Genomic DNA, 15,502 nt, shown 5'->3' on the forward strand with positions numbered 1-15,502 from the left:
AGCTGTTGCTCTAAGTTGAAAGCCCAATGTGACTTTCCTTTACCCATCAATAGACACTTTGACATTGCTATTTCAGCAGACTTATCCCTTTTACCTCTTCCCTAAAGAATTCTAAAACTAACAAATCCTACTCCATTGTCCATAGCTATAATTGTTGAGAGGGGAAAAAAAAGAAATTTCAGAACTTTAAAAACATTTTATCTTCTGACTTCTTAAGTATTTTGAGATTTCAATAGTTAAGATTACATTTCAAGATGATAGATGTAAAAAACAAGAGACATTTCCAAAGGTTGATAATGATATCTGTGAAAACTCCAAGTTATATTTACCTTTGGTGGTAAGTAATGAAGCTCTCCCATGTTCAGTTTGTGGTGGCACCATCACTGGTAATGTTTAGTGTTAGCTTTGTACCTTCAGAAAGCACTGTGCTAATTCTTTCTAAGAAATTTGATGGGAGTATGAGGTCAGTGAGTTAGTGACATGGATGCTGTTCTAAAAAGGATCATGTCCTTGCCTCCATGACACTATAGTAATAGTAATGGTCATTTCTGGAAAGTAGATACATTTTCTGTTTTGCATGCTTATTGAGATTACATGGCTCATTGGCTAGCTATAGACCAAGATAGTGATGAAATTCTGCATTTCTCAGATTTATGGTCCATTAGTATTGATTATTTTTCCAAATTGAATAAGTATGCTATATTGCTTTGTAAAAAAATTTAGCTTCTCCTTAGACATCGATAAGTTACATCAGTAATTCTAGTTACTCAGGAGGCTGAGAGCTGGAGGACTGTGGTTGAAGACCAGCCGGGGCAAAAAAGTTAAGTAGACTCCAGTGCCAAAATAACCAATGAAAACTAGGGCTGAAGGTGTGGCTCAGTTGTTAGAGAGCTACCTACCAAGCTCGAGGCCTGTGTTCTAACCTCAGTACCCCAGGGAGCAAAAACACAAATTAGCTTCTCATGACTGCAATATTTAGAGTTTTTATTTATTTTTGAGATAGGGTCTTGCTATTTAGTCCTGACTGGCCCTAAATATGTGATCCTCCTGCCTCAGCCTCTCTAGTTCTGGGTTATAGGTATAACCATACCTAGATTTTCTTTTTTAAGAAGACACTATTTAGGTTTTATTTATTTATTTATTTATTGGTCTTAATCTTGAGTCTTGAACTCAGAGACTGAGTACTATCCCTGAGTTCATTGTAGTGTTCTCTACCACTTGAGCCATAGCTCTACTTCCTGCTTTCTTTTAGTGATTAGTTGGAGATAGGCATAGTATCAGGGACTTTCCTTCCCAGGCTGGTTTTGAACCATGATCCCCAGATCTCAGCTTCCTAAGTAGCTAGGGGATTACAAGTGTGAGACACCAGTGCCCTTCTTCAGATTGAAAAAAAAATTTTTTTAAACCAGTTTGGGGGCTTGGACTCAGGACCTGAGCACTGTCCCTGGCTTCTTTTTTGCTCAAGGCTAGCACTCTGCCACTTGAGCCACAGCGCCACTTCTGGCCATTTTTCTGTATATGTGGTGCTGGGGAATTGAACCCAGGGCTTCATGTATATGAGGCAAGCACTCTTGCCACTAGGCCATATCCCCAGCCCCCAGATTGAATTTTTTTTTTACCATATAAAAATAATAATATTGAACTCTTAAAAATTTCACAAGATGAAATCAGTTCCTAAGTACCCAGAGACCTTAAAATGTTTATTGAATTGGGCTCTTAAAACACAATTTCAAATTGCTGGTGTTTGAAATAAAAAATAACATAGTATACTTGACAAATTACTTAGATATAAATAGTGGAAGTTTGTTTTTATTGAGTGAATGCCAGATAGGGATAGGAACTTAGATTCTCTTATCTCCTTTCTGTCACTCAGATTGAATTCCCCCAAATCAAGCCCTGAATTTGAATTCCTGTCTTTTATCACTCTTCCATGTGTGGAAGTGCATTAGCACGGCAGGGCATTGTTTTTTAGGTAACCTGATGTTCTTACCTCAATTCATATTTGCTGCAGTGAATGGTTTTTACTGGTTTTAAGTAAGTTGTTTCCATAATAGGCTTAATAACCAAGTTCTACATTCTTTATGATGGGCTTATTTTAGTTTTTTAATGGATAGTTTTTACTCTATTTTCTTAAGTCATCTCCATATTTACTGTTAAGTTTTTGTGTTTTCTTGAGTCTCTAAAATCTTTATTTCCAACTTTATAATATTGATAGCTTTCATTGACATAATTTTTCACTTTTTTTTTTTGTTGTTGTTGTTGCTAGTCCTGGAGTTTGAACTCAGGACTTGTGCACTGTTCCTGAGCTTTTGTATTTAAGGCTAGCACTTTACCACTGAGCTACAGCTCCACTCCAGCTTTCTTGTGGTTAATTGGAGATAAAAGTCTCTTGGACTTTCCTGGTAGGTCTGGTTTCAAACCTGGATCTTCAGATCTCAGCCTTTTGAGTAGTATGGTTACAGGCATGAGCCAATGATGCCCAACAGTCTTAATTTTGAACAAATTTCTAACTGAAATTGGATCTAATAGAAATTGTTTCTTTTTGAGTTGGACATATGTCTCAGTTTGTAGAATGCTAGCCAGTGAGCAAAAGTATCAGGCACCAAGTTTGAGTCCTGGTCTTGCACCTAAAAAAGAAGTTGATTCTTTTTTTTTTTTCTTCCCTTGGTCGTGGGGCTTGAACTCAGGGCTTGGGTGCTATTCCTGAATTTTTCACTCAAGGTTAGTGCTCTACCACTTTGAGCCACAGTACCACTTCTGGTTTTCTGGTGGTTAATTGGAGAAAAGAATTTCATGGATTTTCCTGCCCTGGCTGGCCTTGAACCACAATCTTCACGTCTCAGTCTCTTGAGTAGCTAGGATTATAGCTAGAGCCATTGGTGTCCGGCTAGATGTTGATTCTTTTAAAATGAACTCATAGGGTTTGCCAGAGAGGCTCAAGTGATAGAATACCTGCCTTGAAAGCATGAAGCCCTGAGTTCAAACACCAGTAAAAACCAATTTAAAAGTGGGGTTAAGCGGCTTTTTGATTTGCTTTTTTGATAATTTTGCAGATCATTTCCACTTGGCTTACTTACTGTTAATGCTATTGTGTTATTTTGTTAAAATATGAATAATGTTTGTCATAGTGTCTAGTGGTTTGAATTTGTCCAGGCTTCATAATTTTCTACATAAACATGCCACTTAAATGACCTTACCCCAAATATTTATGAGGTTTATGTCATTATTTAGATCTCTTTTGTAATATATATTGACAAATGATTTAGTATTTCTTCTGTTAGTCTTTTGGATACAAGGCTATGATCATTTTCTAAATATTTAAATTGATCTCAATACAAGTTAGCTTATTCCTAAAATATATCTTATTCATACCTTTATACTTATCTTCTCAAATCCTTGTACATTCTGATTTCCCAGATTAAGAAAGGTCTAGTGCTTACATTATGACTAAACCTTCATCATGATGGAAGGACAGCATCTGGTTTTCAGAAATGATTTTAAACTTCATTGGGAATACTTTCCTGTCAGTGAGATTTCAGTTATGGCTGTCCCCAATTCAGAACCTTATTGTAGAAATGCAAGATAATATATCTCGCTGATTTTTGTGCGACTTCAAATATTTGAAAATGTCTTAATGTATTAACCAAATGATTAAGTAAATATATAGTAGTACAATTTTTATTGGACTTACTTCAGAAAGTCTGTTTCTTTGGTCTTTTGGGGCTTTATAGATCAAGTTTCCATGGTTGCTTATTTCTGTAGTCTAGTGTATAGCTTAATGTGAGGTATTTTCTTTTCTTTTTTCTCTTTTGTTTCGAGGTATTTAAAAAAAGTAGCATTGGTTCTTGTCCCATCCATTGTTGTTTGTCTTCATTAGTTAATTGTTGTGTGTGAAACAGACATCCCTGGAGCTTACTTTCCACACTCTGTGAATCCACTCATTAATCACCAGTCACCTTTGGAGATAGGAAAATTACTTACCTGTATTTCTTTTTCTCAGAAAGCGTGCTCTGGAATGGATTCACAAATGAGCTACCCTCCTTCCCTCAAAGAGTAAGGTTTCTGCTTTACAGGATTTTTTTTTCTTGGGTTATTTTTCCTCTCATCTTTTGAATTTGAAAAGAACTGAGGGAAGGCACCTGAAGAAACTACTGACATACTAGGGGAGTTCCAAAGCTTGTCCTGCCCCTAGGGCAGTGTCAGTGGCTCTTAAAGCTAGAAAGCTCATACTTGGAGTTGAAACAGGGGCTCAAAGAATCCATTTTCCCAGTGTACCTTCTGAAAGGATAAGTTTCAGGTAAGTAATTTTCTTTTACTATGTGATATGCTTTATTCATTCTTAGAAAAGTACACAAGTCCAGGTCTTCAAGTACAGAGGCAACTGTATTTATTAATAGTTAGAGTCATATCATTCCTGAAAGTCAGAAATATGAAAACTTATGTGATAAAGTATATTTACCTAGGAGATACATGAAATGGTATTTTACTTTAGATGAACTATACTTAAATGTGTACTTATGATTAGTATATTAGTGCTGTGATTTTGTGATAAATCTTGAAAAACTTTAAGTTTTTAATAATAAGAAAGTAGAAAATGGCTTTTGAACACAATTCCAAGCAGCAGTTGATTAACATGTGTGTTTGCATGCACATGTGTGTGTGTGCATGTACACATAGGTGCACACACATAAACATACATTCATGTTGAAGTAAGATGATGGCATTCCTTAATATCAAATTAGATAGCTCTCTCTATTTATTGGCCAGAATTTGTTACTCACATAATTAAAAAAATGTATGTATATGTTTTAAAAGTGATCCTGAGACAGAATGAACATGTAGATGTGAACTATTTATTCAGTGTATTAATTATATATCCTGTGAATAAGCTCTTCCTGTTTGTATTTATTTGTATATTTGTGCTTATTTGTGCTTATATTTTCAGCTCCTAAATGTGAGGTGGTTATAAAAGAGTAACAGAAAGTAGATAGTAAAATATTAAGCATTGCACAGATTTGCTTCCTTTGTTTGTTGTCATTCTTTTTAGATCACACAATAATGCATTTTAAAGCATTTCAAACATCCTGTATACTTTTCCTTCAGTAGTTTTTAAATGAAAGTTATATAGAAAATCATATCAGTAGAACAAGATAGCACTTAAAAATATTGTTACATTTTTCAGTTACAGTTAGGCAGATTGCCATTTGAGAGACTAGCTGTGAACTTGGAAGTTAAGACTAGAGTAGCAAAGGACTTTCACACACTCTGTGCATTTTTCCTTGGACCTGAGAATAAACCTGCAGAGACAACAATTATGGCCAGTCACAAGATTTACTGACACTATGCAAAACAAAGAGCAATTTTCAGGAACAGGGGGAAAGAGTGTATTAGCTGGAACCTGAAGTAGTTCAGGTTCAAAGAATTCAATGTATTATCATGATTTCTGTCAAGAATATTAATTCTGGTGACAGTAATTCAGAATTTTCTTAATTTAAGCTATTTATTTAATCATTTTCCACAAATGTTGTTGGCTTTATCAACAGAATTTTGAAATTTAAAAACTTAGTACCATCGAATGAGTCAGTAAATTACTGAATCAGTAAGAACTTAAGATTTGGCTTTGAGTAGCCTGATAATCACCTGCCAAGTGGAAAAATAGGATAATAGTTCTCATTGTCAGCTAATTCTCCTTACTAGATTTGTATACATCTGAAAAAATAAAGGCTATTATTAGCTTTAAATTTTGAAGGGAAGATCTGATATAATATTTAATAGAGAGATTTTGATTGATACATTATCATTATTTTTAAGAATGATTGGCTGGGTGCATTGGCTCAAACCTATAGTCCCTGGGAGGCAGAGGTAGAGAAGATTGCAGTTATGAGGTCAGTCTGGGCAAAAAGTTAGTGAGATCCCATTTCAACAGCAAAGAGCTTGGCATGGTCACACAAGCTATGTAGGAAACATATGTAGGAACTTAGAAGCCCAGGCTGACCCAGGCCCAAACAGCAATACCCTATTTGAAAAATGGCTATTAAGAAAATGGGCTGAGGATGTCTCTCACTTGCCTACCAAGCATGTGACCCTGAATTCAAACCCTAGCACTGCCTCCTTCTCCCCATTCTTTTAGTACAGAGTCTGTAGTAGATCTCATGTCTATGGCAGCATGTAGTAACCAATACTGTCACATTTATACAGTAGATATTACTGTATTGTTACAGGTTATATAATAATGTTTGGGGAAAATTAATAGGTGCTGCATTGCATATATATAAATGTGTGTGTGTATGGAACGTTAAAATGTGAAAATCGAGGAAACATGATATATTTTAGAAAGGTAAATGCTAAAGATGATTACATCAACAAAGTTAAATTGTATGAAATTGTATGAAATGTGGATTTAAAAACCAAAGACACCAATGAGGGTTTATAATTGTGCTTATAACCTTTATTTGTGTGGTAGTATTTTTAGTAAGACATATAAAAGTTGAAAGGCTGTAATAATCCTACCAAAAAAACTCATCTTCTCAACTATGAAGACAATAATTAGATATATTAATAGTGATTTAAATACAAAGCCTAAGACATATATATGGTGTATGTACATGAGCCAATGCCTCTAGTACCATTAGAAATGCTTTTGGTGAGTCTTTAAAAATGAGGCAGCATAAAAATAATGGAGTAAGGTCTTGCTGACAGGTAGATGTAGGTGTATCTGAAATATATCACATTTAGTTAAGTAATCCATAATTAGGAATATTAACTTTTTAATTTCATATGACTACACAGGAAAAAAGTATATTTTGAAATTTTCTTTCTTTTTTAAACTGCTTTCATCTTGACATCTGTTCTTTGCAGAACAGCTAAACATTTCATATTTTGGCCTTGTGGTCTTACTGAGATTTTATATGCATGTAGGACTATTGTATTCTACCTTTTGTATGTCTTGTTCACATCCATAGGGCACTCATATTGAACCTTTTCCAAATAGTGCAAAAATGAGATCTTTTTAAAAATTGAGGTAATAAGCCACAAGTTTTGCTGACTACACTTTTTTCCTGTAATCAAGATCAAATTTTTACATTCCTATAGCAGAAACAAAACTTTCATTGATTTCTTTTACTGAGATAGTTTTCTTAAATTTTCTTCATTTTCTTTGGATTTACCTTTATTGTAAACTGATGCAGTATTTAACTATGCTTCTAACTTTTAAGCTGTTTGCTTCCTTAACCTTGTATTGCTGGTGACTTTCAGGTTCCTACAGTATGAAGTAGCTTTAACATCATGAAACACTGGTGATATATCATTTCTTTATTACCTTCCCAAATATGCCTATTACTTTTATGTTGAGGACTCTTGGGAATGGCTCTCAGAGGCTTTGCCTTTCATGACAATTGAAGTTATTTGGTAAGCGCTTGCTTTCTTTTTAGCTTCTAATTTTTCCCTATTTTATTTTGTACATGATATTTGTTTCAAGGTCAAAGGTTCCGTTACAGTTACTATGATGAATCCCAGGGGGAGATTTATAGATCCATTGAACATCTAGATAAAATGGTAAGTCTTTCAGGTGTGGGGTTTTAATGCTTTAAGACAATTGCTTTAATTTTAGATTAGTGATTCAAGACATGTTAAATATACAGTGGACTAACAACTCTTTCCCTTATCTCTAATTAAAAGTACAAATTCAGTGTTTTATTGACATGGTGGTACTGGACTATCACCACAGTACTGGGTGGCTGAGGCAGGAGGATTGAAAGTTTGAGGCCAGCCTGGGTGACACTGTTTCAAAAGAACCAACCAAACAAGCAGAAAAACAAGTGCCAAGTTGTCCTCATATTATTATTGTCTATAATAATAATTATTTTTCTACTGGTACATGATTGCTTCATCATAATTTTGAGAATATTTAATAAAAATTTTATGGATGTGTATTTTATTAATTTTTTGGAGAAGCATCTTAGTAATACTAAGATATTACTCTTAGTATTTGTTGCTAAGCTGTAATAAGCATAGCAGACAATCTCTGAGTTTCCAGTGATTTTTAAATGGGTTGTCGTTTCTTGCACTTTAGTAACTTAGTATTATTTTTTAAGTTTAGTTTGTTATAGGGAAAACTGTTCTTGTTCTTGAGTGATGGTGAAGATTTTGTGAATTAGTTGATAAAACCTGTACCCTATAGCATATAATAAAACATGGAGATAAGAAAGTAAATAACCTAAAATCTCAAATATTTGATTGAAGTTCTTGTTTTTTCCATTATTACATTTTTTTCCTTCTGGAAATACTGACATTCTAGGTTTATTGATGATAGGGTAAAGGAATTCCAGTATACACAAAATTAGTTGCTAAACTAAGGCAGTTTTTTTATAAGCACTTTATTTTGCTATTTTAATTTGTGTGTGTGTATGTGTGTGTGTGTCTGTCTGTCTGTCTGTTGGTCATGGGGCTTGAACTTGGGTCTGAGCTCAAGGCTAATGTTCTACCACTTGAACCACAGTGCCATTTCCAGTTTTCTGATGGTTAATTGGAGATTAATTGGAGTCTCACACTTTCCTTCCTGGGCTGGCTTTGAACTGGGATCCTCAGATCTCAGTCTTCTGAGTAGCTAGGATTATAGGTGTGAGCCACCGGTGCCTGGCTATTTTAATTTTTTAATTACAAGACTGTTTTGTTTGGAATCATATTGGACTTCCTCTATTTACAGTTTTTAGAACTTCTCAAAATAAACTTAAGTTTAGTGAAATTAATACTTTTAGCCAGAATAAATTTGAGCCTTGGTGTGTTTCTGTAAAATCTCTCATAAATTAGGTTACTATATATTGAACTAAGTTCTTGTTTTGAATTTTCATTTATTATTGATCTAAAGCCTATTACGACTTGAACTTTAAGTTTCTGTTGCCTATAGTCTATATCTACTATGATAGCTACAGAAATTTAAAAAAAACTAAAAGAGAAAATTAAAATAAGGAAATGGAATTACTTTTATAAATACAGAACATGCTTTTTCACTTGTCTTTTGTTCTTCCCATAAATTGTTAGTTTATTATTTTATATTTTGATTATTTTGATTTTGCCTAAATGGAATTATAGTTTGTTTTTGTAAATACAGAAATTTAAAGTATAATTGTATTATTACCTATTCTAGGAGTACAGTTAGACATTGACTCTACTATCATTTTTTAAAGTAGTATGATAGTTATTTTAGTTGTTTCTAGTTATTTTTTCTTTTTCTTTTCTTTTTTTTTTTTTTGGCCAGTCCTGGGCCTTGGACTCAGGGCCTGAGCACTGTCCCTGGCTTCTTCCTGCTCAAGGCTAGCACTCTGCCACTTGAGCCACAGCGCCGCTTCTGGCCGTTTTCTGTATATGTGGTGCTGGGGAATCGAACCTAGGGCCTCGTGTATCCGAGGCAGGCACTCTTGCCACTAGGCTATATCCCCAGACCCTAGTTATTTTTAATTTAATTTTATTGTCATTATGTACAGAGTGTTTTTAGTTTTTAAAAAGTCTTGCAAGTTTCCTGTTCTACTTAAAAACATATTCAGTATAACAAGATTGTCACTAATTTGTTCTCTTACCTCTGACAGATCATTTTAGCTCTCTGTTTTCAGTTCTTCATTGTAAGGAGAGACACTTGGTCCAAATGATCTGTAAAATATTTTTAAATTCTATGATAGATATATTATAAAGTATTGTAACAGTGCCTGCAAATTACCTACTTGAAGACATTTAATCATATTTCAATTTATGTCCATTGTTATTTTAAATTCAATGACTGTCTTAATACCTGTAGATTAATTTCTTTAATTTATTGGCTTTATGGTACTATTATTTTAATTGATTAACACATTTTGATGCCTAGTGATAGTTTTTTCTCTCTGATTTAGTTTCCAATTGCCTCAGAAAACTTTACTTCGTTCAGTTATCATTTATTTTCTTCATACAGCAAATGCTTAATGGTTGCCTACTGTACAAGGTACCATGTGAGGTACTGAAGATTACTAAGAAGAGAAAACATGGTCTCTTGACTTAATTGAACATAAGTCCTGTGGTTAACAGACTTATGAAGAGGCCATTACAACATAGAGATCTAAGAGATATATTAGAAGGTAGAATGAAAGGAACTTTAGTAACTGATTAGATACATTTACCATATTAAGGAAATGGTAGGGTATTGGATAGTTTCTGCATTCCATACTTACATAAATATTGTCATGTACTTACATAGTAGAAACCATGTGTAAGAAGAGAGATGAATTCAATTCAAACATGCTTTTGTGCTATGTTTAGAAATTCAACTATAGCCACTAGTCACATATAGTTTTTGATCACTTTAAATGTTGATAATGTAGCTGGGTGCCAGTGGCTCACACCTGTAATCCTAGCTACCTAGGAAGCTGAGATCTGAGGATCTCAGTTTGAAGCCAGCACAGGCAGGAAAGCCCCCTTGAGACTCAAAAACCGCTCAAAAACTGGTAGCTGTAGCTCAAGTGGCAGAGCACTAGCCTTCAGCACAAAGGGGCTCAGGGACAGTGCCCAGGCTCTGATTTGAGATATGCTGTAAGTGTAAAACCCACCACTAGATTTCAAATACTTAGAAAAGAAAAGAAAAAAAATTCTCGAGTGATTTTTATCATGACTATGGTATAATGGTTTGTAGTAGATAAATATTTTAAAGTTAATTTCACTTTTTTCATTTTGTTTTTTTAAATATTATACCAGTATATTTCTTTTTTCTTTTTTCTTTTTTTTTTTTGCCAGTCCTGGGCCTTGGACTCAGGGCCTGAGCACCATCCCTGGCTTCTTCCCTCTCAAGGCTAGCACTCTGCCACCTGAGCCACAGCATCCCTTCTGGCCGTTTTCCATATATGTGGTGCTGGGGAATCGACCCGAGAGCTTCATGTATAGGAGGCAAGCACTCTTGCCACTAGGCCATATTCCCAGCCCTCATTTTGTTTTTAATGTGGATATTAGAAAAATTAAAGTGACTTGTATGGCCCAAATTACATATTTAAGGGGTTATTGCTGGTTTAAAACACAAAAATGGGTCTGAATGGAGACCAACACTTAAAAATCATTGGTGTATGGAAGGTAGATAGGAAGGATATTTGTGCTGGTGTCCAGAGAGTATATGATGCATGAAGAAAAGAGGAATTGAGTGAGAGGAACAAAACATTAAGTGGGTGAAAAGATTAAGAAGAACCAGTAAAACAATTCTGCCTAGGAAAAGTCCAGAATAAGTGATATCCCAGGAGGAGAAAGCTTTAACTAAGAGAGAGAGGTACAGTCAAGTAGTATGGTGAATTATGTTAAGAATATGAGTAGTTTGAGAAAATAAGGAGAGAAGCTAAATTGGAATGAAGAAACGATAGAATTGTCCTTCTACTAGTTTGGCTGATTAGAAAGGAACAATATTTGGGTATTGACTGGTTTGATGATGAGAAAATGTAGGAAGCACAGCTGAGGAAGAAGGCATTTCACCTTTTCTTTTTATATCATGTACTCTTTCAGGACACTTTCAGGGCATTAATATCCTTTCCATATACCCTTTATATACCAATGATTTCTTTTTTCATTTTGATCTATAATACCTTATATGGTCAGAGGCACATAGGCCTGGTGTCCTCGTGTCCCTCCCTTAAGAGTATCTTCCTTTGGTTTCACTGTGTGTGAATGTCGAGTCTTGTAAAATTTATCATTTCCTGGTGTATTTTAGGTCTAGCTTCCTCAAATGAGAGAAAACATATGCCATTTGTCTCACTGAGCTTGGTACCAATGATTTTTAAATGTTTGTCCATATCTACCATTGTGTCCTAAACAGCAAGATGGAAATCGAGAATCCCTTCAGAATTCCCAGTGATGTTACTAATTTGAAGTCTTGGAGAGATGAAGTCTCATATGATTCTCATTCCCGCATCACTTTCTCCTATTCTCCTAGGAAGGAATACAGGTGTTTGGGAGAGTAGTTCAGTGATAGTTTATGTGAAGATCCTGGTGCCAAGCCCTAGCATCCATACAGAAGAGTATAGGAAGAATGACTGGTATATGTAAAGTAGATAGTATCACTACTAGATTACATTTAAATCTTTCCCTCTCATTAAAATTGTCTCTGCTAAACTAACTAAATAGAAAGTAATCTTCAAAAATACCTCAGGATTTATTTTCAGAGTAAATGCAAGTCTTCTTGGAGGTGGTTTTTAGGGAGTTTGTGCTGCATTTTATGGAAAAAAATACAATAGCATTTGCACCTAAAAGGTAAGAATAACTCCTTCCAAGGACCACTGTTGTAAATTCCATACTTAGCAACTACTAATTTGGTATTTCCACTGGGGTCTTATTAATAGTTAAAATGAACCATGTCATTGATCCCAACTCCTGATTTTCTCTTGCCCAAAAAAACATCTTAAACTACAAGTTGTCCCAATTCATTTGCTAGTTTGCAGTTTCCTGACTGGTTTTCTTTAGTCTAAAAGTAATTTAAAATAGGAACCAAAGCGTTCTTTTTAAAGTTCAAATCAGATTGTATCTTTCTTCTGTCCCAACCCCTTATAGTGTTACCTTATTTGTAAAAGCCAATGTCTACCATAATGACCTACAAAGACCAATATAGCATGTTGCCTTCATGCTGCTTTCACTCTTCTGTGAACACACTGTCTTGATATTGGCATATATGTTTCCAGCTTTGGGTTTTTGTTCTTTTTCCATATAATTTTTTCACAGGCCTTACAACTGCTTAACACTTACTCTTCTCAGTAGGGCCTTTTTTTTTTTTTTTTTTTTGTTTTTTTGTTTTTTTGGGGCCAGTCCTGGGCCTTGGACTCAGGGCCTGAGCACTGTCCCTGGCTTCTTCCCGCTCAAGGCTAGCACTCTGCCACTTGAGCCACAGCGCCGCTTCTGGCCGTTTTCTGTATATGTGGTGCTGGGGAATCGAACCTAGGGCCTCGTGTATCCGAGGCAGGCACTCTTGCCACTAGGCTATATCCCCAGCCCTCAGTAGGGCCTTTTGACTACCCTGAATTCCCTAACTTTGCACTACATTTTGCTTCTGAAAAACGAAATATAGGTCTGGGAATGTGGCTTACTGGTAAAGTACTTGCCTAGCATACATGAATCCCTGGGTTCGATTCCTTAGTACCACATAAACAGAAAAAGCCGGAAGTGGCGCTGTAGCTCAAGTGGTAGAGTGTTAGCCTTGAGCAAAAAGAAGCCCAGGGACAGTGCCCAGGCCCTGAGTTCAAGCTCCAAGACTGGCACAACAACAACAACAACAACAACAACAAAACCAACAAAATATATTACTTACTGATTGCATTTTTTGTTGGTTAAGGTATTGGTTTTGTTCACAGATGTATCCAAAGGACCTACAACAGTGATTAGAGCGTATGTGCCCAATAAATATTTTAAAAGAGTAAATTAGTATAAATAATCTTCCGGTATACATAATTTAAAAATGTGAATACCCAACTGTAATATAAAAATGAAATGAAAAGCAAGTTCAGCCTGCTGCCTGTAGCCCATGCCTATAATCCTAGCTTATTCAGAAGGCTGAGATCTGAAGATTGCAGTTCAAAGTCATCCTGGGCAGAAAAATCCATGCAATTCTTATCACCAGTTAATCAACAAAAAAGCTAGAAGTGAAGCTGTGGCTCAAGTGGTAGAGCATTAGCCTACCACTGGACAGTGCCCAAACCCTGAGTACAAGCACCAGTACCAGAGGTGGGAAAGGATTTAAAAGTCCAAGCACAAGAGAGTGGTTATTAGATGCTTGGATATAGTATTGTTAATGAAGCAGCTGTCAATAAAGACTCCTACAGGTATGTTTTATTTGTTTCTCCAATTAGTATGTGATAATGAGGGATGAACTGACTTTCCAAAATGGTGAGTAATTCTTAGTACTCTTGTAAATAAAACAAAGTACAATCTTTCCTACTTTACATGCTAATTCTATTCCTGGGAAGTCTGTATTAAAACCAATGAAAACCTTTTCCTCTTGGTAGTAAGATGGAATTGAAGTGTAAGTATGGAGCAGGTGTTTTCCCTCAATTGACATGTCAGAGCTTTAGTGTTTGAAAATGTTCGCTGTGTATGGATGTTATATCAGCATCCCTAGAATCCAACCAAATCCCTGTAGTATCTCCTAATTATTGGGACAACCAAAAATGTACATAACTTCCCATTACAGTACTGAGATGAAGCATAGTCTTCACCATACTCACCTTTTATTATTCTTCTCAGTACTGTTTACTATATGACTTACTACTTGTTATTTTCTTGATGACTGTCTCCCCTGTTAGATATTAAGCTTCATGAGAACAGATTTTGTTCTCTTTTGTTTGGATTGTTAGTGTTTGACAGTAGATATATCTTTCTCTCCTTTCTCCCTCCCTCAGAATTAGTTGAATGAAAGATGACTAAATGGATGGTGGATGTGAACAATGAAACTAAAGACTCTAGATCAGCCTGGTCGAAGAATTTATGTAAGGACAGTAAAAAATGAAGTTATGTAATTTACATGGTTTTAAAGGTCACTCTGATGTTTGTGAGGAAAATAGACTAGGGAGGATCAAAAGTAGCAACAATGTGACCATTGGCAATATTGTATAGAAGAAGTGGTACCTGGAACTGGGGTGGTGTTGATGAAGAAGTGAAGAAATGAATAGAATAAGTCAGCAGAACTCACAGAAGAGTGCAGGACTAGAGATACAGTTTGGGAAGTCTCAATATGGTGATGGAAATTAAGTTGCCATATCATGAGATGAGATTGTCCATGGTGGCAATCCTCAACTCTTCCATTAAGAGGGAAATCAGAATACTTTCAAAATAGGGTTGTTCAGGGCTGGGTTATAGGTCAGTGGCAATGTGCTTGCAACATGGGTTTACCATGGTTTCCTATGTGAAAGCAAAACAAAACATTTACCAATGGTCATAAGTTACAGTGTCTCCTGATATTGTTGCCTTTTCTGCTTAGTTTACAAAAAGCAAACAGTAGACCAGTAAGCTCAGATTGACTTCTAAATCTATACCTAGTTTACTTTAGATACAAACATTACCAGAACTTATTTTAAATAAATAGCCTAGAATATGATTTCAGAGTAAATGTTATTGGATTTAGTATTTGATGTCATAAGTTAATCAATTTTTGTAGTCCACTTATTGAAATACATTCATACATAGAATTCGAAGTGACTTATTAGTATGTTCTATTCTTTTTTTTGGGGGGGGGGGTGGTGGTACATCTTGGGGCTTGAACTTAGGACCTGGGCACTGTTCCTGAATTTTTTTGCTCAGGGCTAGTGCTCTACCACTTTGAACCACAGCTCTGCTTCTGGTTTTCTGGTGGTTAATTTGAGCTAAGAGTCTCATGAATTTTGTTACCTGGGATGGCTTTGAACCATGATCCTCACATCTCAGCCTACTGAATAGCTAGGATCACAGGCATGAGCCACCAGTACCTGGTTGTATGGTCTGTTCTTATTAGCATACTGCTAAATAATAAAGGGCTAGC

The 15,502-nt window shown here is 35.5% G+C and overlaps 1 protein-coding gene across 1 annotated transcript in view; it reads left to right on the plus strand.

The window, feature by feature from the left end:
• The window catches only part of Memo1 (mediator of cell motility 1), a 99,934-nt gene that overhangs the window by 75,551 nt on the left and 8,881 nt on the right, over positions 1-15,502 (plus strand). The window contains exon 7 of the mRNA XM_048353181.1: positions 7,478-7,554. Coding sequence (XP_048209138.1) covers positions 7,478-7,554 — 77 coding nt within the window. The remainder of the gene's footprint in view (positions 1-7,477; positions 7,555-15,502) is intronic.

The sequence above is a fragment of the Perognathus longimembris genome, chromosome 8, assembly GCF_023159225.1.
Source record: "Perognathus longimembris pacificus isolate PPM17 chromosome 8, ASM2315922v1, whole genome shotgun sequence".
Classification (NCBI taxonomy): domain Eukaryota; kingdom Metazoa; phylum Chordata; class Mammalia; order Rodentia; family Heteromyidae; genus Perognathus; species Perognathus longimembris.